The following is a 23,301-nucleotide window of genomic DNA, read 5'->3' as shown; positions in this document are numbered from 1 at the left end:
CCCCTGCCCCACACCACCCGGTTCTATAGGGCCGTTCCTCCCCCCCCCCCCCCACCGGACTTTCAGGTTCAGGGGCCGCTTCTATGGGGCGGGCAGTGGGGCGAATTATGGGGTCGGGGGAAACCGCGACCCGTCGCCCCATAGGGTTGGGAACGGGTGTTATATGGTGAGCACCCATGGGTGCTGCTTTGTTATGGGGTTTATGGGGCTGGGGGTTATGGGGCCGGGAGGGGTGGGGTTGGGGTGGGAGGGATGTGGGGTTACGGGGGGTGTGGGGCACCCATGGGTGCTGCCTCGTTGTGGGGTTGTGGAGTTGGGGTGTGGGGTTGGGGAGTTGGGTTTGGAGCTGGGAGGGATGTGGGGTTGGGGGGGCTGGGGGGCACCCATGGGTGCTGCCTTGTTATGGGGTTGTGGGGCTGTGGGGCTGCAAGGATGTTGGGCACCCATGGGTGCTACTTTTGGGGTTATGGGGCTGCGGGGTTATGGGGCCAGGAGGGGTGGGGTTGGGGTGGGAGGTTGTGGGGTTGGGTTTGGGGGTGAGAGGGATGTGGGGTTATGGGGGGTGTGGGGCACCCATGGGTGCTGCCTTGTTATGGGGTTGTAGGGCTGTGGGGCTGGAAGGCTGTCGGGTACCCATGGGTGCTACTTTGGGGTTATGGGGCTGGGTTGGGGTTATGGGGCCAGGAGGAGTGGAAGGTTGTAGGGTCGGGGTGGCTGTCAGGCACCCATAGGTGCTACTTTGGGGGTTATGGGGCTGGGTTGGGTTATGGGGCCGGGAGGTTGTGGGGTTGGGGTGGCTGTCGGGCACCCACGGATGCTACTTTTGGGGTTATGGGACTGCGGGGTTATGGGGTGGGAAGGAGTGGGGTTGGGGTGGGAGGTTGTGGGGTTGGGTTTGGGGTGAGAGGGATGTGGGGCTGGAAGGGTCTGGGGCACCCATGGGTGCTACTTTGTTATGGGGTTGTAGGGCTGTGGGGCTGTCAGGCTGTCGGGCACCCATGGGTGCTACTTTGGGGGTTATGGGGCTGCAGGGTTATGGGGTGGGAAGGGTGGGGTTGGGGTGGGAGGTTGTGGGGTTGGGTTTGGGAGGGATGTGGGGTTACGGGGGGTGCGGGGCACCCACGGGTGCTCGGCCATGTCTACTTGGGGTTATGGGGTTGTGGGGTCGGGGTGGCTGTCGGGCACCCATGGGTGCTCAGCAATCCCAGTTGGGGGCCGGGCCCCGCGCCGACGTGCGGGGTTCCGTGCGGGGCCGGAGGGGTGCGGGAGGATCCCCCCCCCCACCCCCACCCCCACCCCCCCCACCCCCATCCGTCCGTCCGTCCGTCCGTGGGTCCGGAACTCCTCGCCTCGCGTGGCGCCCGTGGAGCCCCGCGGTTCCCCGTCCCCCCCCGGCCCATTTCCGCTCCCCGTCCCGCAGCGCTTCCCGCCCCGCCGCCCCGCAGCGCCCCGCACTCCGCCCGCGATGCTCCGCCTGCTGTGCGCCGCGCTGCTCCACGCGCTGCTGCTCCGCGCTCAGCTCCCGCCGAGGGTCAACATCCCGGCCGGTGAGAGCGTGGGGGAGATGGGGGCACCCATGGGTGCTGCTGCCTCCGTTGGGGGCCTGGGCGGTTGGGAGGTGTGGGGTTGGGGGGGGTGCGAGGCACCCATGGGTGCTGCTGCCTCCGTTGGGGGGTTGTGGGATGGCGGGGTTGGAGGGTGTGCGGTTGGGGTGGGAGTGTGGGGCACCCGTGGGTGCTGCTGCCTCCGTGGAGGGCTGGGGGGTTGTGGGGTTGGAGCTGTGGGGTTGGGAGGTAGGGTTTGGGGTGGGAGTGTGGGGCACCCGTGGGTGCTGCTGCCTCCGCGGGGGCTGCGGGGTTGGGAGGAGCGGGGGTCGGGTGGGGAGGTTGTGGGGTTAGGGGGGTTGTGGGGCACCCGTGGGTGCTGCCTTGCTGTGCGGCTGTGGGGTTGTGGGGTTGGGAAGGATGTGGGGTTGGGGCACCCATGGGTGCTGCCTCGTTGTGGAGCTGTGGGGTTGGGTTTGGGGTGGGAGGAATGTGGGGTGCAGGGGGATGTGGGGCACCCATGGGCGCTGCCCCGATGTGGGGGTGGGGGGCTGTGGAGTTGGGGTGGGGGTGGGCACCCATGGGTGCTCCCCAGCTCAGTAATCCCCGTGTTATGGGGTGGCAGTTCTGGGGCCGTGGCTGTGGGGCCGTAGGGGTGGGTTTGGGGGGGGTGTCGGGCACCCATGGGTGCAGCTATGGGGCAGCCGGGGGGCTGGGGAGCAGCTGCACCCATAGGCGCACAGTAGACGCAGCTATGCTCACAGCACCCATCAGAGCACCCTACAGAGCACCTATAGAGCACCCTACAGAAGCACCCTACAGAGCACCCTATAGAGCACCCTACAGAGCACCCTACAGAGCACCCTACAAGCACCCTACAGAGCACCCTATAGAGCACCCTACAGAGCACCCTACAGAGCACCCTACAGAGCACCCTATAGAGCACCCTACAGAGCACCCTATAGAGCACCCTATAGAGCACCCTACAGAGCACCCTATAGAGCACCCTACAGAGCACCCTACAAGAGCACCCTACAGAGCACCCTACAGAGCACCCTACAGAGCACCCTACAGAGCACCCTACAGAGCACCCTATAGAGCACCCTACAAAGCACCCTACAGAGCACCCTATAGAGCACCCTACAAAGCACCCTACAGAGCACCCTATAGAGCACCCTACAGAGCACCCTACAGAGCACCCTATAGAGCACCCTACAGAGCACCCTACAAAGCACCCTACAAAGCGCCCTATAGAGCACCCTACAGAGCACCCTATAGAGCACCCTACAGAGCACCCTACAAAGCACCCTACAAAGCGCCCTATAGAGCACCCTACAAAGCACCCTATAGAGCACCCTATAGAGCACCCTACAAAGTTCCCCACACCCCACAGCACCACTTCCTCTCCACTGCTCTGCTGCAATTCCTGTTTCCCCGGCCCCACAGCGCTGCACCCCGACCCCATACAGCGCTGCACTCTGACCCCATAGCGCCCGACCCCATAGGGCCCTGCTGCCCCCCGCCCCACACGCGGATCTCGGCCCCACATCCCCTTTCGGGATCCCGTTCCGGGCCGGAAGCCGCGCAGTGTGGGGAAGTGTGGGGCGCCTATGGGGAAGTGATGCCCCTTCCCCCCCACTGATCCCACAGACCCCACAGACCCCACTGACCCCACTGACCCCACAGACCCCACAGACCCCACAGACTCCACAGACCCCACAGACCCCACAGACCCCACTGACCCCACAGATCCCACAGACCCCACTGACCCCACTGACCCCACAGACCCCACAGACCCCACAGACCCCACAGACCCCACAGTCCCCACAGACCCCACCAGACCCCACAGACCCCACAGACCCCACAGATCCACAGACCCAGACCCCACAGACCTCACAGCACGACCCCACTGACCCCATGACCCCAAACCCCACTGACCCCACTGACCCCATGACCCCACAGACCCCAACAGACCCCACGTCCCTATGGACCCACTGCCACGCCCACTGACCCCACAGACCCCCCCACCCCACAGACCCCACTGACCCCACGACCCAAAGACCCCGCTGCCCCACAGACCTCTTGTGCCCCACAGACCCCTGAGACCCAAGCCTCCCCCCACCCCACAGACCCCCAACCCCATAGACCCCATGTGCCCCACAGACCCTACAAACTACCCAGACCCCACAATGACCCCCCCAGCCCCCAGACACCCCAGACCCCCTGACCCCATAGAGCCCCCAGACCCAAAGACCCCCCACCCCCCAGCCCCCCCACCCCCAGACCCACAGACCCCCAGACCCCCAACCCCCCCCACTCCACCCCCCAACCCCCTCCCCCCCCGTTTCTCCCCAGGCGACCCCCGCCGCCCGCTCTGGCGCGTCCCCTGCCGGCACAGCGACGCGTTGCTGCTGGACGCGGAGGAGGCGCTGCTTTACGTGGGCGCCCGGGACGCCGTGCTGGCGCTCAACGTCAGCGACCCCGCAGCGCCCCGCCTCGTCGCCACGGTCAGCGCCGCCCCACGGACCCTCCCCAGAAATCCCCCCACCCCAATGACCCCATTGAGCCCCCACCCCATAAATCCTCCCACCCCAATGACCCCATTGAGCCCCCAACCCACTGACCCCACTCAGCCCCCACCCCAGAAATCCCCCCCCCAATGACCCCATTGAGCCCCTGACCCCACTGACCCCACTGAGCCCCCACCCCAGAAATCCCCCACCCACCCCACTGACCCCACAGAGCCCTGACCCCAATGATCCCACTGATCCCATAAATCCCACCACCCCCTGACCCCATTGAGCCCCTGACCCCACTGACCCCATTGAGCCCCTGACCCCACTGACCCCACTCAGCCCCCCCCAGAAATCCCCCCACCCCAATGACCCCACGGTACCCTCCCCACAAATCCCCCCACCCCAATGACCCCATTGAGCCCCTGACCCCAATGACCCCATCACGCCCCTGACCCCACTGACCCCACTCAGCCCCCACCCCAGAAATCCCCCACCCCACTGACCCCACAGAGCCCTGACCCCAATGACCCCACTGATCCCATAAATCCCTCCACCCCACCGACCCCACAGAACCCCCACCCCACTGACCCCACTGATCCCACAGAACTCTGACCCCACTGACTCCACTGACCCCACAGAGCTCTGACCCCACCGACCCCATTGAGCCCTGACCCCATTGACCCCACAGACCCCCTTCTTTGCCCCCATAGGTGCCGTGGGGACCCACGGAGGAGAAAAAGAGGGAGTGCAGCCTTAAGAGGAAGAGCCCCGAGGTGGGGGGGGTTGTGGGGTTGTGGGGTTGTGGAGTTATGGGGTGCTGTGGGGTTGTGGGGTGTGGGGTTGTGGGGTTGTGGAGTTATGGGGTGCTGTGGGGTGCTGTGGGGTTGTGGGGTTTGGGGTTGTGGGGTTGTGGAGTTATGGGGTGCTGTGGGGTGCTGTGGGGTTGTGGGGTTTGGGGTTGCGGGGTGCTGTGGGGTGCAGGGTGTTGTGGGATGCTATGGGGCACTATAGGGTGCTATGGGGCACCATAGGGCTCTATGGAGCTCTATGGAGTAATATGGGGTGCTATGGGGCTCTATGGGGCACTGTAGGGTGCTATGGGGCTCTATGGGGCTCTATGGGGTGCTATGGGCTGCTGTGGGGCTCTATGGGGCGCTCTAGGGTGCTGTAGGGTGCTATGGGGCACTATGGGGCTCTATGGGGCACTATGGGGCACTATGGGGTGCTGTAGGGTGCTATGGGGTGCTATGGGGCTCTATGGGGCACTATGGGGGGCTCTGGGCACTATAGGGCGCTGCGGGGCTCTATAGGGTACTATGGGTCTCTATGGGTCCTTATGGGTCTCTATGGGTCTCTATGGGGCGCTGTGGGGCGCTGTGGGGCGCCCCCCCATGGCGGCTGTCCCCGCTCAGACCGAGTGCTTCAACTTCATCCGGGTTCTGGTGGCTCTGAACCGCACCCACCTGTACGCGTGCGGCACCAACGCCTTCAGCCCCGCCTGCACCCACATCGTGAGCCGGGGGAACCGGGGGCGGGGGGGCGGGGGGCCCCAAAGTGTGGGGTGATGGGGGACCCCGTAGGGCTGCAGGGGGTGGGGATGGGGGCGGGGCGACGCCGTGGGGGTGGGGGTGGGGCCTGCGTGTCCCTGGAGGATGTGGGGTGATGGGTGAGCGGCCCATGGGTGTGGGGCTGAGGGTGCGGGGCTGGGGGATGCGCGCCCCATATCTATGGGGCTGGGGAGCAATGGGGCGCCTATCTGTGGGGCTGTGGAGATGGGGTGCCGTGCGCCCCACATCTATGGGGCTGGGGTGCCGGGATGCCATGTGCCCCACATCTATGGGGCTGGGGAGCAATGGGGCGCCTATCTGTGGGGCTGTGGAGATGGGGTGCCGTGCGCCCCACATCTATGGGGCTGGGGTGCCGGGATGCCATGTGCCCCACATCTATGGGGCTGGGGAGCAATGGAGCGCCTATCTGTGGGGCTGTGGGGCTGGGGTGCTGTGAGCCCCACATCTATGGGTCCTGCTTCCCCCCCACACTTCCCCCCCTGCCCCAAATCTATGGGTCCCACTGTTCCCCCCACACTTCATCTCCCCTCCTGCCCCACATCTATGGGTCCCACTGACACTGCAACACTTCCACTCCCCCCCACCCCACATCTGTGGATCCCACTGACCCCCTCACCCACATCTATGGGTCCCACTGACTCTCCCCCCACCTGCCCCACATCTGTGGATCCCACTGACCCCCCAACACTTCCACTCCCCCTCACCCCACATCTATGGGTCCCACTGACCCCCCCACCCACATCTATGGGTCCCACTGACTCTCCCCCCTCCTGCCCCACATCTGTGGGTCCCACTGACCTCCCTGCCCCACAGCTCCTGGAAAACTCCACTCTGCCGTGGGTCGCAGTGGGGCAGCGCGATGGAAAGGGCCAAAGCCCCTTCGACCCCCAGCATTCCCACACTGCGCTGCTGGACGGTGAGCAAAAAATGGGGGGGGGAGCCCAAAAAGCGACCCTGGGGGGAGACCCCAAAAGTGGGTCATCGGGGGGGGGACCCCAAAGACTGAGGGGGGCGACCCCGCTGGTGGAGACCCCAAAAGGGGACCCTGAGACCCTCAGAAGTGACCCCAAAAGTGGAGGGGGGGGAGACCCTAAAAGTGGATCCAGGTGACCCCAAAGGGAATTTTGTGTCCCTGCCCCACTGAACTGCCTGACCCCTGTGACCCCTGTGACCCCGCTGACCCTCTGACCCCCTGACCCCTTTGACCCCCTTGACCCCTCTCCCACCTCTGACCCCTCTGACCTCCCTCCACCCAATGCCCCCTCCGACCCCTTTCACCCCTCTGCCCCATTTCACCCCCTGACCCCTCTGACCCCTTTGACCCCCCTCTCCCCACTGCCCCTGTGCCCCCTTTGACCCCCCCGCCCCCCCCCCGTTGTCCCCACGGCAGGCGGTGAGCTGTACGCAGCCACGGCCAACAACTTCCACGGCACGGAGCCGATCATCTCGCGCTCACTGGGCGCCCGAACTGCGCTCAAAACGGACGCCTTCCTGCGCTGGCTGGCAGGTGGGGAACCGCCCCATAGATACAGGTGTGGGTCACCGCCCCATAGATACAGGTGTGGGTCACTGCCCCATAGAGACAGGTGTGGGTCACCGCCCCATAGGGACAGGTGTGGGTCACCGCCCCATAGATACAGGTGTGGGTCACCGCCCCATAGATACAGGTGTGGGTCACTGCCCCATAGATACAGGTGTGGGTCACCGCCCCATAGATACAGGTGTGGGTCACCGCCCCATAGATACAGGTGTGGGTCACCGCCCCATAGGGACAGGTGTGGGTCACCGCCCCATAGAGACAGGTGTGGGTCACCGCCCCATAGAGACAGGTGTGGGTCACTGCCCCATAGATACAGGTGTGGGTCACTGCCCCATAGATACAAGTGTGGGTCACCGCCCCATAGATACAGGTGTGGGTCACCGCCCCATAGATACAGGTGTGGGTCACTGCCCCATAGATACAGGTGTGGGGAACCGCCCCATAGATACAGGTGTGGGTCACCGCCCCATAGATACAGGTGTGGGTCACTGCCCCATAGATACAGGTGTGGGGAACCACCCCATAGATACAGGTGTGGGTCACCACCCCATAGGGACAGGTGTGGGTCACCGCCCCATAGGGACAGGTGTGGGTCACCGCCCCATAGGGACAGGTGTGGGTCACCGCCCCATAGATACAAGTGTGGGTCACCACCCCATAGATACAGGTGTGGGTCACCGCCCCATAGATACAGGTGTGGGTCACTGCCCCATAGATACAGGTGTGGGTCACCGCCCCATAGGGACAGGTGTGGGTCACCGCCCCCATAGGGACAGATGTGGGTCACCGCCCCATAGATACAGGTGTGGGTCACTGCCCCATAGATATAGGTGTGGGTCACCGCCCCATAGATACAGGTGTGGGTCACCGCCCCATAGGGACAGGTGTGGGTCACCGTCCCATAGATACAGGTGTGGGTCACCGCCCCATAGGGACAGGTGTGGGTCACCACCCCATAGATACAGGTGTGGGTCACCGCCCCATAGATACAGGTGTGGGTCACCGCCCCATAGCGACAGATGTGGGTCAATGCCTCATAGATACAGGTGTGGGTCACCGCCCCATAGATACAGGTGTGGGTCACCGCCCCATAGCGACAGATGTGGGTCACCGCCCCATAGGGACCCAGCATCTCAGACCCACCGCCCCATAGCAGCCCCTCACCCCATAAGGACCCACCGCCCCATGAGGACTCCCCACCCCATAGGCGCCCCTCCCCCCATAGATCCCCACGACCCATAACCCCCCCAGCCCCCTCACCGCCCCCCGCCCCCCAGACGACGCCTCCTTCGTGGCCTCGGCCGCCCCCCCCGACGACGACCAGGTTTATTTCTTCTTCGAGGAGACGGCGCACGAGCTGAGCTGCGGGCAGCGCCTCCGGCTGCCGAGGGTGGCGCGCGTGTGCAAGGTGGGGGGTCGTGTGGGGTGGGGGGTCGTGTGGGGTGGGGGGTCGTGTGGGGTGGGGGCTCCTATGGGGTGGGGGCTCCTATGGGGTGGGGGGTCGTGTGGGGTGGGGGGTCGTGTGGGGTGGGGGCTCCTATGGGGTGGGGGGTCGTGTGGGGTGGGGGCTCCTATGGGGTGGGGGGTCGTGTGGGGTGGGGGGGTCGTGTGGGGTGGGGGCTCCTATGGGGTGGGGGGTCGTGTGGGGTGGGGGCTCCTATGGGGTGGGGGGTCCTTATGGGGTGGGGGCTCCTATGGGGTGGGGGGTCCTGTGGGGTGGGGGCTCCTATGGGTGGGGGGGTCCTTATGGGGTGGGGGCTCCTATGGGGTGGGGGGGCCTGTGGGGTGGTGGGTCCTTATGTGGAGAGGGATCCCTATGGGGTGGGGGGGCCGTTATGGGGCGGTGGGTCCTTATGGGGTGGGGGGGACTGTGGGGTGGTGGGTCCTTATGGGGAGAGGGGTCCCTATGGGGTGGGGGGATGTTATGGGGGGTGGGTCCTTATGGGGAGAGGGGCTGCTATGGGGGTGTGGGTGCAGGGGGGGCTGTGGGGGGGGGCGGTCCGTAGGTGGAAGGGTGTCTATGGGGGGGAGGGGGGTCTGTTGGGGGGAGTCCGTGGGGGGGGTCTATGGGGGGATCCATGGGTTGAGGGGCGTCTATGGGGGGGGGTCTGTTGGGAGGGGTCGTTGGGGGGTTCCTTGGGTGGGGGTCGGTGGGAGGGGTTCGTGGGGGGGTGTTGGGGAAGGGTCGTTGGGGGGGGTCCGTAGGGGGGGTCCGTGGGGGGGGTCCTCGTGGCTGAGCCCCCGCCGTGCCGCAGAGCGACGTGGGGGGGGACAAAGTGCTGCAGAAGAAATGGACGACGTTCCTGAAGGCGCCGCTGCGCTGCGCGCTGCCCGGCCGCTTCCCCTACGAGCGGATCCGGCACGTCGCCGCCGCGCCCCCCGCGCCGGGCACCGAGCGCAGCGCTGAGTTCTACGGAGTGTTCAACGATCGGCGGTGCGGGGCGGGGGGGCGGGGGAGGGGTCTATGGGGTGGGGCGGTTCTATGGGGTGGGGGGTTCTAGGGGAGCTGTGGTTCCCTATGGGTTTGGGGGGGTTCTATGGGGTGGGGGGCAGGGGGTGCTGTGGGGTGGGGGGTTCTATGGGGTGGGGTCTATGGGGTGGGGGTCTGTGGGATGGGGGGGTTTATGGGGTGGGGGTGCCATGGGGTGGGGGGTCCTATGGGTGGGGGGTCTGTGGGTGGGGGGTCCTAGTGGGGTGGGGGTGCTGTGGGGTGGGGGCGTGGGTGGGGGCTGTGGGTGGGGGGTTTATGGGGTGTGGGGTGGGGGGGTTCTATGGGGTGGTGGGCGTCTATGGGGTGGGGTCCTATGGGGTGCTCCTATGGGGCTGCTCCTTTTGGGGTGGGGGGTTCTATGGGGCGCTGCACCCTATGGGGCGCTGCACCCTTTGGCGTGGGGGTTCTATGGGGCGCTGCACCCTATGGGGCGCTGCTCCCTATGGGGCGGTTCCGGACTTGTAGGGCAGCCCCCCCGTTTCCCGCAGGCTCCCCGGCGGCTCTGCGCTCTGCTCCTTCAGCCGCGCTGCGCTGCGGGCGGCGTTCGAGGGGCGATTCCTGGCACGGGAGAAGGACAGCGCGGCGTGGAGCGTCCGCAGCGCCCCCAGCGGCGGGGCCAGGCCTGGCAGCGTGAGTGGGGGGCGGGCAGATCATAGGACATCCCATAATATCCCATAGGGCATCCCATAATATCCCATAGGACATCCCATAATATCCCATAGGGCATCCCATAATACAGCCCCATCCTATGGTCTATGGGATGCTCTCTAGCGCTGCTCACCCTACGGTCTATGGGGCGCCCCATAGCGCAGCTCATCCTATGGGATCTGGGGCGCCCCTAGCGCTGCTCACCCTACGGTCTATGGGGCGCCCCATAGCGCAGCTCATCCTATGGGATCTGGGGCGCCCCCTAGCGCTGCTCACCCTACAGTCTATGGGGCGCCCCATAGCGCAGCCCACGCCCCCTCCCCGCAGTGCTCCGTGGGCCCCTCCTCCGACCAGGCGCTGACCTTCATGAAGGACCACTTCCTGATGGAGACCCCGGTGCCCCCCGCCCACGGCCGCCCGCTGCTGCTGAGCCCCAACGTCACCTACACCCACATCGCCGTGCACCAAACCCGCGGCGCCGCCGGCACCCCGTACCGGGTGCTGTTCATGGCCACCGGTGCGTCTGCGGGGCGGGGGGTCCCTATGAGTTTACGGGGTCCCTAAGGGGAGGAGGGTCCCTATGGGGCAGAGGTCTGTGGGGTGGGGGGTCCCTGTGGGGTGGGGGGTCCCTGTGGGGCGGGGGGTACCTGTGGGGCGAGGGGTTCTATGGGGTGGGGGTTCTATGGGGTGGGGGGTTCTATGGCGCGGTGGCTCTATGGGGCAGTGTATCCCTATGGGGTGGTGGCTCTATGGGGCGGTGTGTCTCTATGGGGCAGTGTCTCTATGGGGTGGTGTCTCTATGGGGCGGTGTCCCTATGGGGCGGTGTCTCTGTGGGGCAGTGTCTCATGGGGCGGTGTCCCTATGGGGCGGTGTCTCTATGGGGCGGTGTCCCTATGAGGCGGTGTCTCTATGGGGCGGTGTCCCTATGGGGCGGTATCCCTATGGGGCGGTGTCTCCATGGGGCGGTGTCTCTATGGGGCGGTGTCTCTATGGGGCGGTGTCCCTATGGGGTGGTGGCTCTATGGGCGGTGTGTCTCTATGGGGCAGTGTCTCTATGGGGTGGTGTCTCTATGGGGCGGTGTCTCCATGGGGCGGTGTCTCTGTGGGGCAGTGTCTCATGGGGCGGGCGGTGTCCTATGGGGCGGTGTCCCATGGGGCGGTGTCCCTATGGGGCGGTGTCCCATGGGGCGGTGTCTATGGGGCGGTGTCTCTATGGGCGGTGTCTCCATGGGGCGGTGTCCCTATGGGGCGGTCTCATGGGGCGGTGTCTCCATGGGGCGGTGTCCTTATGGGGCGGTGTCTTGGGGTGTCCTATGGGGCGGTGTCCCTGGCGTCTATGGGGCGGTGTCTCTATGGGGCGGTGTCCCTATGGGGGTGTCTCTGGCGCGTCTATGGGGCGGTTGTCCTATGGGGCGGTGTTCCCTGGGGCGGTGTCTCCATGGGGCGGTGTCTCTATGGGGTGTCGCTATGGGGCGGTTGTCCCTATGGGGCGGTGTCCCTATGGGGCGGTGTCTCCATGGGGCGGTGTCTCTATGGGGCGGTGTCTCCATGGGGCGGTGTCCTATGGGGCGGTGTCCTATGGGGCGGTGTCTCCATGTCGTCATGGGGCGGTGTCTATGGGGCGGTGTCTCATGGGGCGGTGTCTCTATGGGGCGGTGTCTTGGGGCGGTGTCTCTATGGGGCGTGTTCCTATGGGGCGGTGTCTGTTTGGGGTGTCTCTATGGGGCGGTGTCCCTATGGGGGTTCTATGGGCGTGTCCTATGGGGCGGTGTCTATGTGTCTCCTATGGGGCTGTGTCCCTATGGGGGTGTCTCCATGGGGCGGTGTCTCTATGGCGGTGCTGGTGTCTATGGGGCGGTGTCTCTATGGGGCGGTCTCTATGGTGCTCTTCCTATGGGGCGGTGTCTCTATGGGGCGGTGTCCTATGGGCGGTGTCTCTATGGGGCGGTGTCTCTATGGGGCGGTGTCTCCTATGGGGCGGTGTTTCTCCTATGGGGCGGTGTCTCCTATGGGGCGGTGTCCCATGGGGCGGTGTCCCTATGGGGGTGTCTCTATGGGGCGGTGTGTCCCTATGGGGCGGTGTCTCCATGGGGCGGTGTCTCTATGGCCTATGGGGCGGTGTCCCATGGGGCGGTGTCCTATGGGGCGGTGTCTCTATGGGGCGGTGTCTCTATGGGGCGGTGTTCCCTATGGGGCGGTGTCTCCATGGGGCGGTGTCCCTATGGGGCGGTGTCTCCTATGGGGCGGTGTCTCCTATGGGGCGGTGTCTCCTATGGGGCGGTGTCCCTATGGGGCGGTGTCTCTATGGGGCGGTGTCTCCATGGGGCGGTGTTCCTATGGGGCGGTGTCTCCATGGGGCGGTGTCCTATGGGCGGTGTCCTATGGGGCGGTGTCTCCATGGGGCGGTGTCTCTATGGGGCGGTGTCTTGGGGTGTCCTATGGGGCGGTGTCTATGGGCGTGTCCTATGGGGGGGTGTCTCCATGGGGCGGTGTCTCCATGGGCGGTGTCCTATGGGGCGGTGTCCTATGGGGGTGTCTCTATGGGCGGTGTCTGGGTGCGGGGTGTCCTGGGCGGTGTCCCTATGGGGCGGTGTCCATGGGCGGTGTCTCATGGGCGGTGTCCCTATGGGGCGGTGTCCATGGGGCGGTGTCATGGGGCGGTGTCCATGGGGGTGTTCATGGGGTGTCTATGGGGCGGGTTTGTCTATGGGGTGTCTCTATGGGGCGGTGTCTTGGGGCGGTGTCTCTATGGGCGGTGTCCTGGGGTTGTCTATGGGGCGGTGTCCTATGGGGCGGTGTCTCCATGGGGCGTGTCTGGCGTGTCCTATGGGGCGGTGTCCCTATGGGGCGGTGTCTCTGGGGTGTTTTGGGCGGTGTCTCTGGCGGTGTCCTATGGGGGTGTCTCTATGGGGCGGTGTCCCTATGGGGCGGTGTCATGGGGGTGTCATGGGCGGTGTCCTATGGGCGGTGTCCCTATGGGGCGGTGTCTCTATGGGCGGTGTCCTATGGGGCGGTCATGGGGGTGTCCCATGGGGGTGTCCCTATGGGGCGGTTCATGGCGGTGTCCATGGGGCGGTGTCTCTATGGGGCGGTGTCTCTATGGGCGGTGTCCCTATGGGGGGGTTCATGGGTGTTCATGGGGCGGTGTCCCTATGGGGCGGTGTCTCCATGGGGTGGTGTCTCTATGGGGCGGTGTTCTAGGGGTTGTTGTCCCTATGGGGCGGTGTCTATGGGGCGGTGTCCCTATGGGGGTGTCTTGGGCGGGGTCTCCATGGGGCGTGTCTATGGGGCGGTGTCCTATGGGGCGGTGTCTCCATGGGGCGGTGTCCTATGGGGCGGTGTCATGGGGCGGTCTCATGGGGCGGTGTCCTATGGGGCGGTGTCATGGGGCGGTGTTATGGGGCGGTGTCTATGGGGCGGTGTCTCTATGGGGCGGTGTCTATGGGGCGTGTCCATGGGTCGGTGTCTCTATGGGGCGGTGTTTCTATGGGGCGGTGTCCCTATGGGGCGGTGTCTCTATGGGGTGTCTGGCGGTATGGGGCGTGTTGGCGGTCATGGGGCGGTGTCTGGGGCGGTGTGTCTATGGGGCGGTGTCTATGGCGTGCTATGGGTTCATGGGTGTATGGCGCGGGGTGTCTATGGGGCGGTGTCCCTATGGGGCGGTGTCTCCATGGGGCGGTGTCCCTATGGGGCGGTGTCCCTATGGGGCGGTGTCTCCTATGGGGCGGTGTCTCTATGGGCGGTGTCTCTATGGGATGGGGCGGTGTCCCTATGGGGCGGTGTCGTTCCATGGGGGTGGTGTCTCTATGGGGCGGTGTCTCTATGGGGCGGTGTCTCTCATGGGCGTGTCCTATGGGGCGGTGTCTCTATGGGGCGGGTTGTCCCTATGGGGCGGTGTGTATGGGGCGTGTCCCTATGGGGCGGTGTCCCTATGGGGCTGGTGTCCCTATGGGGTGTCCCATGGGTGTCCTCTATGGGGCGGTGTCTCCATGGGCGGTGGTGTCCTATGGGGCGGTGTCCCTATGGGGCGGTGTCCATGGGGCGGTTTCTATGGGGGCGGTGTCCCTATGGGGCGGTGTCTCTATGGGGCGGTGTCTCTATGGGGCGGTTGTCTCCATGGGGCGGTGTCTCCATGGGGCGGTGTCTCTATGGGGCGGTGTCTCCATGGGGCGGTGTCATTGTCCTATGGGGCGGTGTCTCTATGGGGCGGTGTCCCTATGGGGCGGTGTCTCTATGGGCGGTGTCTCTATGGGGCGGTGTCTCCTATGGGGCGGTGTCTCTATGGGGCGGTGTCCCTATGGGGCGGTGTCTCCCATGGGGCGGTGTCTCTATGGGCGGTGTCCCTATGGGGCGGTGTCTCTATGGGGTGGTGTCTCTATGGGGCGGTGTCTCCATGGGGCGGTGTCTCTATGGGGCGGTGTCTCTATGGGTGTCCCTATGGGCGGTGTCTCTATGGGGCGGTGTCTCTATGGGGGTGTCCTATGGGCGGTGTCTCTATGGGGCGGTGTCTCTATGGGCGGTGTCTCTATGGGGCGGTGGTCCTATGGGCGGTGTCTCTATGGGGTGGTGTCTCTATGGGGCGGTGTCTCTATGGGGCGGTGTCTCTATGGGGCGGTGTCTCTATGGGGCGGTGTCCTATGGGGCGGTTGTCCCTATGGGGCGGTGTTCTCCTATGGGGCGGTGTCTCTATGGGGCGGTGTCTCTATGGGCGGTGTCTCTATGGGGTGGTGTCCCTATGGGGCGGTGTCTCCATGGGGCGGTGTCTCTATGGGGCGGTGTCTCTATGGGGCGGTGTCCCTATGGGGTGGTGTCCCTATGGGGCGGTGTCCCTATGGGGCGGTGTCTCCATGGGGCGGTGTCCCTATGGGGCGGTGTCTCCATGGGGCGGTGTCTCTATGGGGCGGTGTCTCCATGGGGCGGTGTCTCTATGGGGCGGTGTCCCTATGGGGTGGTGTCTCCATGGGGCGGTGTCTCTATGGGGCGGTGTCCCTATGGGGCGGTGTCTCTATGGGGCGGTGTCTCCATGGGGCGGCGGTGACAGCTGTGCCCCACAGCGGAGGGGCTGCTGCACAAGGCGGTGGAGCTGACGGACGGCCGCGCGCTCGTGTGGGAGAGCATCCGAGTGTCTGAGGAGCCGCTGAGCGTCAGCTGCCTCCTGCTGTCAGCCAGGAAGGTGGGGGGGGGGGAGTGGGGGGGTTGGGGTTGGATTGGGGGTGGGAGTGGGGTGGGGGTGGGAGTGGGGTGGGATGGGATTGGGGGTGGGATTGGGGGTGGGGGTGGGAGTGGGGTGGGGTTGGATTGGGGGTGGGAGTGGGATGGGGGTGGGAGTGGGGTGGGATTGGGGGTGGGAGTGGGAGTGGGGTGGGATGGGATTGGGGGTGGGATTAGGGGGGGGGGTGTGGGAGTGGGGTGGGGTTGGATTGGGGGTTGGAGTGGGGTGGGGTTGGATTGGGGGTGGGAGTGGGGTGGGGGTGGGAGTGGGGTGGGAGTGGGAGTGGGGTGGGAGTGGGAGTGGGGTGGGATGGGATTGGGGGTGGGATTGGGGGTGGGGGTGGGACGGGATTCAGATTGGGATGGAATTGGGATTGGGATGCAGTGAGGATGGGGATGGGATGGGATTGGGATGGGGAAGAGATTGAGACTGGGATTGGGTGGAATTGGGATGGGGATTGAGATTGGGACTGGGATGGGATGGGATACCAATCCCACCCCAACCCCAACCCCATCCCAATCCCAATCCCACCCCATCCCAATCTCAATCCTACCCATCCCAATCCCAACCCCAACTAATCCCACACCAACCGCAAACCCAATCCCACCCCACCCAATCCCAATCCCAACCCCAACCCATCCCAATCTCAATCCTACCGCATCCCAATCCCAATTTCACCCCACTCCACCCAATCTCAATCCCATACAAACCCAACCCCAACCGCAATCCCTTCCCCACCCCACCCTAATCCCACCCCATCCCAATCCCATTCCCAATCTCACCCCAATCCCACCCATCCCAATACCAACCCCAATCCCACAACAACCCCAATCCCTTCCCCATCCCACCCCACGCAATCCCACCCTAATCCCATCCTAATCCGAAGACCACCCAATCTCAGTCCCAATCCCTTCTCCACCCCACCACAACCCAATCCCACCCAACCCCAATCCCAACCAACCCCAATCCCATCCAATCCCAATCCCAACCCCAATCCCTTCCCCAAATCAGCCCACCCACTCCCATCCCACCCCACCACCACCCCAATCCCAATCCCTCCCCAATCCCAATCCCACCCCATCCCAATACCAATCTCAATCCCACACATCCCAATCCCAACCCCACTAATCCCAATCCCAATCCCAACCTAATCCCAATCATAACCCCAAGCACTTCCCAATCCCAATCCCACCCCATCCCCCCCAATCCCCAACCCCATCCAAACCACTTCCCAATCCTGATCCTACCCAATCCCTATCCCAACCCCAATCCCTTCCCCACTCCAACCCATTTAATCCTAATCCCAATCCCAATCCCTCACCAATATCAAGCCCTAACCCTATTCCCATCCCAATCCCAATCCCAACTAATCCCAATCCCACACCTAGCCCAATCCCACCCCAATCCCAGGCTCACCTAATCCCAATCCCAAGTAACCCCAATCCCACACCAACCCCACCCCCAATCCCACCCAATCCCAATCCCACCTAATCCCACACCAACCCCACCGCCAATCCCACCCAATCCCAATCCCAATCCCAATCCCACCCAATCCCAATCCCACCGAATCCCACACCAAACCCACCCCCAATCCCAATCCCACACCGACCCCACCCCAATCCCACCTAATCCCAATCCCAATCCCACCCAATCCCAATCCCAATCCCACACCAACCCCACCCCCAATCCCAATCCCAATCCCACACCACCCGCAACCCCACCCCCACCCCCAATCCTACACCACCCCACCCCCAATCCCAATCCCAATCCCACACCACCCCCGCCCCCAATCCCAGTCCGAATCCAACCCAATCCCAATCCCAATCCCACAACAACCCCACCCCCAATCATAATCCCAGTCCCAATCCCAATCCCATACAATCCCAATCCCAATCCCACACCAACCCCACCCCCAATCCTAATCCCAATCCCACCCAATCCCAATCCCAACCCCACCCCCAATCCCACCCAATCCCAATCCCAACCCCAATCCCAATCCCACCCAACCCCACCCCCAATCCCAATCCCAATCCCATCCAATCCCAATCCCAATCCCACCCAATCCCAATCCCAGTCCCAACCCCAATCCCACTCTCCCTCCCCCCGCAGGCTGTGCTGTACCTGGGCCATGCTGCCGGGCTGCTGGTTGTGCCGCTGTCCAACTGCAGCCAGCACCGCAGCTGCGCTCAGTGCGTCCTGGCCAGGGACCCCGAGTGCGCGTGGAGCAGCGCCAGCGGGGCGTGCGAGAGGGTGGGGGCGGCCGGCGGGGAGGGGTGAGCGGCCTGCAGCCTGACCCCATAGCCTGACCCCATAGACTGACCCCATAGACTGACCCTGCAGCCTGACCCCATAGACTGACCCCATAGACTGACCCCAGAGCCTGACCCCATAGACTGACCCCATAGACTGACCCCATAGCCTGACCCCATAGACTGACCCCATAGACTGACCCTGCAGCCTGACCCCATAGCCTGACCCCATAGACTGACCCCAGAGCCTGACCCCATAGACTGACCCCATAGCCTGACCCCATAGACTGACCCCAGAGCCTGACCCCATAGACTGACCCCATAGCCTGACCCTACAGCCTGACCCCATAGCCTGACCCTACAGCCTGACCCCATAGACTGACCCCACAGCCTGACCCTACAGCCTGACCCCATAGACTGACCCCATAGCCTGACCCCATAGACTGACCCTACAGCCTGACCCCATAGACTGACCCCAGAGCCTGACCCTACAGCCTGACCCCATAGCCTGACCCCAGAGCCTGACCCTACAACCTGACCCTACAGCCTGACTCCATAGCCTGACCCCATAGCCTGACCCTACAGCCTGACCCTATCATAGCCTGACCCTACAGCCTGATCCTACAGCCTGACCCCATAGCCTGACCCCAGAGCCTGACCCTACAACCTGACCCCATAGCCTGACCCCATAGCCTGACCCTACAGCCTGACCCTACAGCCTGACCCCATAGCCTGACCCCATAGCCTGACCCTACAGCCTGACCCCATAGCCTGACCCTACAGCCTGACCCCATAGACTGACCCTACAGCCTGACCCTACAGCCTGACCCCATAGCCTGACCCCATAGCCTGACCCTACAGCCTGACCCCATAGCCTGACCCTACAGCCTGACCCCATAGCCTGACCCCATAGACTGACCCTATAGCCTGACCCGATAGTCTGATCCTATAGCCTGACCCTACAGCCTGACCCTACAGCCTGACCCCATAGTCTGACCCCATAACCTGACCCCATAGCCTGACCCTACATCCTGACCCCATAGTCTGACCCTACTGTAGCCCTAACTCTGACCCTAACCCCTAACCCTACTCCTGACCCTATGACCTGATCCCTGACCCCACGACCTGACCCTAACCTCTGACCTTGACCCTATGGCCTGACCCCGACCCTATGACCCCCGCACCCTATGACCTGACCCCTGACCCCTGACCCCACACCCTGACCCCTGACCCCTGACCCCACACCCTGACCCCTGACCCCACAGCTCGTGGCTGCAGGACGTGGAGGGAGGCGACGCCGGGAGCCGCTGCCAGCGGGGGAGGAGCTGGGGGACGGAAACGGAAACGGCTGAGCTGAGTGAGCGGGGGGGTTATGGGGTTATGGGGTCAGGGTGACGCCTATGGGGTCGGGGTGACACTTATGGGGTCAGGGTGATGCCTATGGGGTCAGGATTACACTTATGGGGTCAGGGCGATACTTATGGGGTCGGGGTGACGCCTATGGGGTCAGGGTGACGCTTATGGGGTCAGGGCGACGCCTATGGGGTCAGGGCGACGCTTATGGGGTCGGGGTGACACCTATGGGGTCAGGGTGACGCTTATGGGGTCGGGGTGATGCTTATGGGGTCAGGGTGACGCCTTATGGGGTCAGGGTTAGAGTTACAGGGGAAGGGTCACGATTATAGGGTTAGGGTTGTAGGGTTAGTTTTGTAGGGTTAGGGTTAGGGTCCAGGTTATAGGGGGAGGGTTATGGGGTTGGGGTTAGGCTTAGGGTTGTAGGGTCAGGGTTGTAGGGTTAGGGTTATAGGGTTAGGGTTATAGGGTTATAGGGTTAGGGTTATAGGGTTCAGGGTTAGGGTTCGGGATATGAGGGTATGGGGGTATGAATGTATGCATTTATAGGGTCATAGGGGTATGAGGGTGTAGGGTTATAGGGGGGTAGGGTTATAGGGTTATATAGGGCCATGGGATATAGGGCAAAAGAGTACAGGGTTATATGGGATATAGGGTTATAGGGGTATAAGGCTATATAGGGCCAGGGATATAGGGTTATAGTGTTATAGGACTATATGGGATATAGGGTTCTAGGGTTCTAGGGCCATATGGGATATAGGCTATAGGGCAATACGGGATATAGGGTTATCAGGTTATATAGGGCCATATGGGATATGGGGTTATAGGCTATAGGGCCATATGGGATATGGGGTTACAGGCTATAGGGCCATATGGGATATGGGGTTATAGGCTATAGGGCCATATGGGATATGGGGTTACAGGCTATAGGCCATATGGGATATGGGGTTATAGGCTATAGGGCCATATGGGATATGGGGTTACAGGCTATAGGCCATATGGGATATGGGGTTATAGGCTATAGGGCCATATGGGATATGGGGTTACAGGCTATAGGGCCATATGGGGTTACAGGCTATAGGGCCATATGAGATATGGGGTTACAGGCTATAGGGCCATATGGGGTTACAGGCTATAGGGCCATATGGGGTTACAGGCTATAGGGCCATATGGGGTTACAGGCTATAGGCCATAGGGGATATGGGGTTACAGGCTATAGGGCCATATGGGGTTACAGGCTATAGGGCCATATGGGATATGGGGTTACAGGCTATAGGGCCATATGGGATATGGGGTTACAGGCTATAGGGCCATATGGGATATGGGGTTACAGGCTATAGGGCCATATGGGGTTACAGGCTATAGGGCCATATGGGATATGGGGTTACAGGCTATAGGGCCATATGGGGTTACAGGCTATAGGGCCATATGGGATATGGGGTTACAGGCTATAGGGCCATATGGGTTACAGGCTATAGGGCCATATGGGGTTACAGGCTATAGGGCCATATGGGGTTACAGGCTATAGGGCCATATGGGGTTACAGGCTATAGGGCCATATGGGATATGGGGTTACAGGCTATAGGGCCATATGGGGTTACAGGCTATAGGGCCATATGGGATATGGGGTTATAGGCTATAGGGCCATATGGGATATGGGGTTACAGGCTATAGGCCATAGGGGATATGGGGTTACAGGCTATAGGGCCATATGGGTTACAGGCTATAGGGCCATATGGGGTTACAGGCTATAGGGCCATATGGGATATGGGGTTACAGGCTATAGGGCCATATGGGGTTACAGGCTATAGGGCCATATGGGATATGGGGTTATAGGCTATAGGGCCATATGGGTTACAGGCTATAGGGCCATATGGGGTTACAGGCTATAGGCCATATGGGATATGGGGTTACAGGCTATAGGGCCATATGGGGTTACAGGCTATAGGCCATATGGGATATGGGGTTACAGGCTATAGGGCCATATGGGTTACAGGCTATAGGCCATAGGGGCTGTAGGGCCCCGCAGGGCTCCGGCTCACCGCTCCCTTCCCTCCCTCCCCCCCGCCTCCCCCGCAGCGCTGCGCCCCGCCCCGCACAGCGTCGTGCGGCTGCCGTGTCCTCAGCGCTCCGCCTGGGCGACGTACAGCTGGGAGCGGCCGGGGGGCGCCGGGGGCGGCGGCACGGAGCTCCTGCCGGACCTGACGCTGCTGGTGGTCGCGCAGCGCCCCACCGTCGGCACCTACATCTGCTGGGCCGCCGAGAACGGCGTGCGCTGGGCCGCCGCTCGGTACCGGCTGCTGGAGCCCGAAGGGGGCGGCGGGGGGAGCGAGGAGGGGGCGGCGGCGCCCAACCCCCGCGGTTCCTATTGGCCGCAGTTGGTGGCCGTGGCGGCGCTGCTGGCTCTGACGCTGGCGGCCGCGGTCGGGTTGGGTTTGGTGGCTTTTAGGGCGCGGGGCAAAGTGGGGGGGTGGGGGGGGGGGGGGGGGAGAAAACCCCCCTTAACGGGGGGCGGGGAGGGGGCGGGGTGCAGATGGACGGAGGGAACGGTGAGGCCGGGGGGGTGCGGTGAGAGATGCTGCCGAGGGGGGGGCTGGGGATTGGGGGCGGGTTTGGGGTTGTTTTGTTTTGTTTTTTTTTTGCAGGGTTTTGGGGGGGTGTTTGCAGTGCTATGGGGGGGCAGGTGGGGGGGGCAGGAATGTTGCCTGCAGGCAGACGGGGATGTGGGCACCGGTGGAGGAGGACCCTGCTGCCATGGAGGGGGGGGAGCGAGGATTGTGGGGGGAGGTTTGGGGTTTTTTTGGGGGGGCTGAAATTAATGCGGTATTATGGGGGGGGCTGGGTGTGCTGTCTGTAGGTGGATGTGGGCATGGACACCAAGAGCTGGTGGAGGATCCCACTGCCGTGGCGGGGTGTGGGGCTGAGGATTGGGGGGGAGGTTTGGGGGTTTGGGTTTTTTTTTTTGGTAGGGTTTTGCGGAATTTAATGCAGTGTTAAGGGGGGAAGTGGGGGGGGCAGGAATGTTGCCTGCAGGCAGACGGGGACGTGGGCACCGGTGGAGGAGGACCCTGCTGCCATGGAGGGGGGGGGGCTGAAAATTGGGGGAGGTTTGGGGGGCAGGGAGACGAGGTGGGATGCGGGGATGGGAGGTGGCACAGGGGTGGGGGGAGGACACGGCCCGGGGGGGGCGCGGGGCTTTTTTACATTCTGCCTTATTTGCTCAGGAGGAGGAGTTGTCAATCTTCCTCGTCTTTGTACAAATGATTTTTTAATTAAAAGAAAGAAAATCACTGCTTTGTGCCGCTGTGCCCAACGCGGGTGTGAAGGTGTGCAGCGCTGCAGGCAGGCCGGGCCTTCGCAGCCCCCCCCCCCATCACCCTGTTCTTTCTGGCTCACCTCCTCGCTCCGTCGCCCCCATTTCTGCAGGCAAAGCCACGCGATGCACCGGCTCCTCGTTGGGTTACCGGCCCTTTAAGAGGCTTTATTTGGCGCTGTGCCTTTGGGGGTCTTTATTTGGCACCACGTGAAGGTGTCTTTGTTTGGGCTGCCCCTTTAAGGGCCTTTATTTGATGCTACTCCTTTAAGAGGCTTTATTAGGCACTGTGCCTTTAAGGACCTTTAAGAACCTTTGTTTGACACTTTCCTTTTAAGGACCTCGATTACGCGCTGCCCCTTTAAGAGCCATTATTTGGCGCTGCCCCTTTAAGAGCCGTTATTTGGCGCTGCGCCTTTAAGGCGGGGCCGCGGTAGACGCATGCGCACTCCAGCTCCCTCGCGCCGCTCCGGGGCGCAGCGGACGGCGGCCCTTTTTGCTGCGGCCGGAAGCACGTGACGGCTACTTCCGGCGCGGCCTCAGCCCTTCCCCAAGATGGCGCCGTCGTGCGGGCGCTGATTGCTCAAACGGTTCGCCGGGCCCGACGCGCTGCCGCCGCCGCCGCCGCTCACTTCCGGCGGGCGCTGAGGGGGGGGGCGAAAACGGCGGCCATGGGGCGGCGGGCCGGGCCGGGCCGCCGGCTCCGGGCCTGAGGTGAGCGCGGAGAGCCGGGGAGAGGCGGGGGTGGGGGCCGTGCGGGGAGGGGAGGGGAGGGAGAGGGGAGGAGAGGGGAGGGGGGCGGCGGGACGGGGCGGAACGGCGGTGCGTGCGGAGACGGAGCGAAGGGCCGCGGGACGGGGAGGAGG

At 63.7% G+C, this 23,301-nt stretch overlaps 2 protein-coding genes across 10 annotated transcripts in view; both read left to right on the top strand.

Moving 5' to 3' along the window:
* The first annotated feature begins 1,370 nt into the window (after positions 1 to 1,370).
* SEMA4A (semaphorin 4A) lies at positions 1,371 to 22,954 on the top strand. The gene is made up of 15 exons (XM_085209551.1): positions 1,371 to 1,547; positions 3,900 to 4,051; positions 4,771 to 4,833; positions 5,473 to 5,571; positions 6,442 to 6,544; positions 7,019 to 7,135; positions 8,446 to 8,576; positions 9,424 to 9,602; positions 10,148 to 10,289; positions 10,635 to 10,824; positions 15,363 to 15,481; positions 17,630 to 17,793; positions 19,035 to 19,126; positions 21,202 to 21,592; positions 22,858 to 22,954. The coding sequence occupies exons 1-15, from the start codon at positions 1,466 to 1,468 to the stop codon at positions 22,952 to 22,954; spliced, it is 2,121 nt and encodes a 706-aa protein (XP_085065677.1). The 5' UTR covers positions 1,371 to 1,465.
* The window catches only part of SLC25A44 (solute carrier family 25 member 44), a 13,328-nt gene continuing 12,962 nt past the window's right edge, over positions 22,936 to 23,301 (top strand). For 7 of the 9 annotated variants that reach the window (XM_085209646.1, XM_085209647.1, XM_085209651.1 and 4 more), the window contains exon 1: positions 23,003 to 23,149. The gene's annotated coding sequence lies outside the window, so the exon portion shown is untranslated. Of the gene's footprint in view, positions 23,150 to 23,301 lie in introns of all 9 variants that reach the window. The other 2 variants (XM_085209649.1, XM_085209654.1) reach the window with 2 other exon arrangements.

Source organism: Meleagris gallopavo, chromosome 27, assembly GCF_905368555.1.
Source record: "Meleagris gallopavo chromosome 27, MGAL_WU_HG_1.1, whole genome shotgun sequence".
Lineage (NCBI taxonomy): Eukaryota > Metazoa > Chordata > Aves > Galliformes > Phasianidae > Meleagris > Meleagris gallopavo.
Note: the sequence above shows the minus strand (reverse complement) of the source record. Positions and strands in the feature narration are given on the sequence as shown.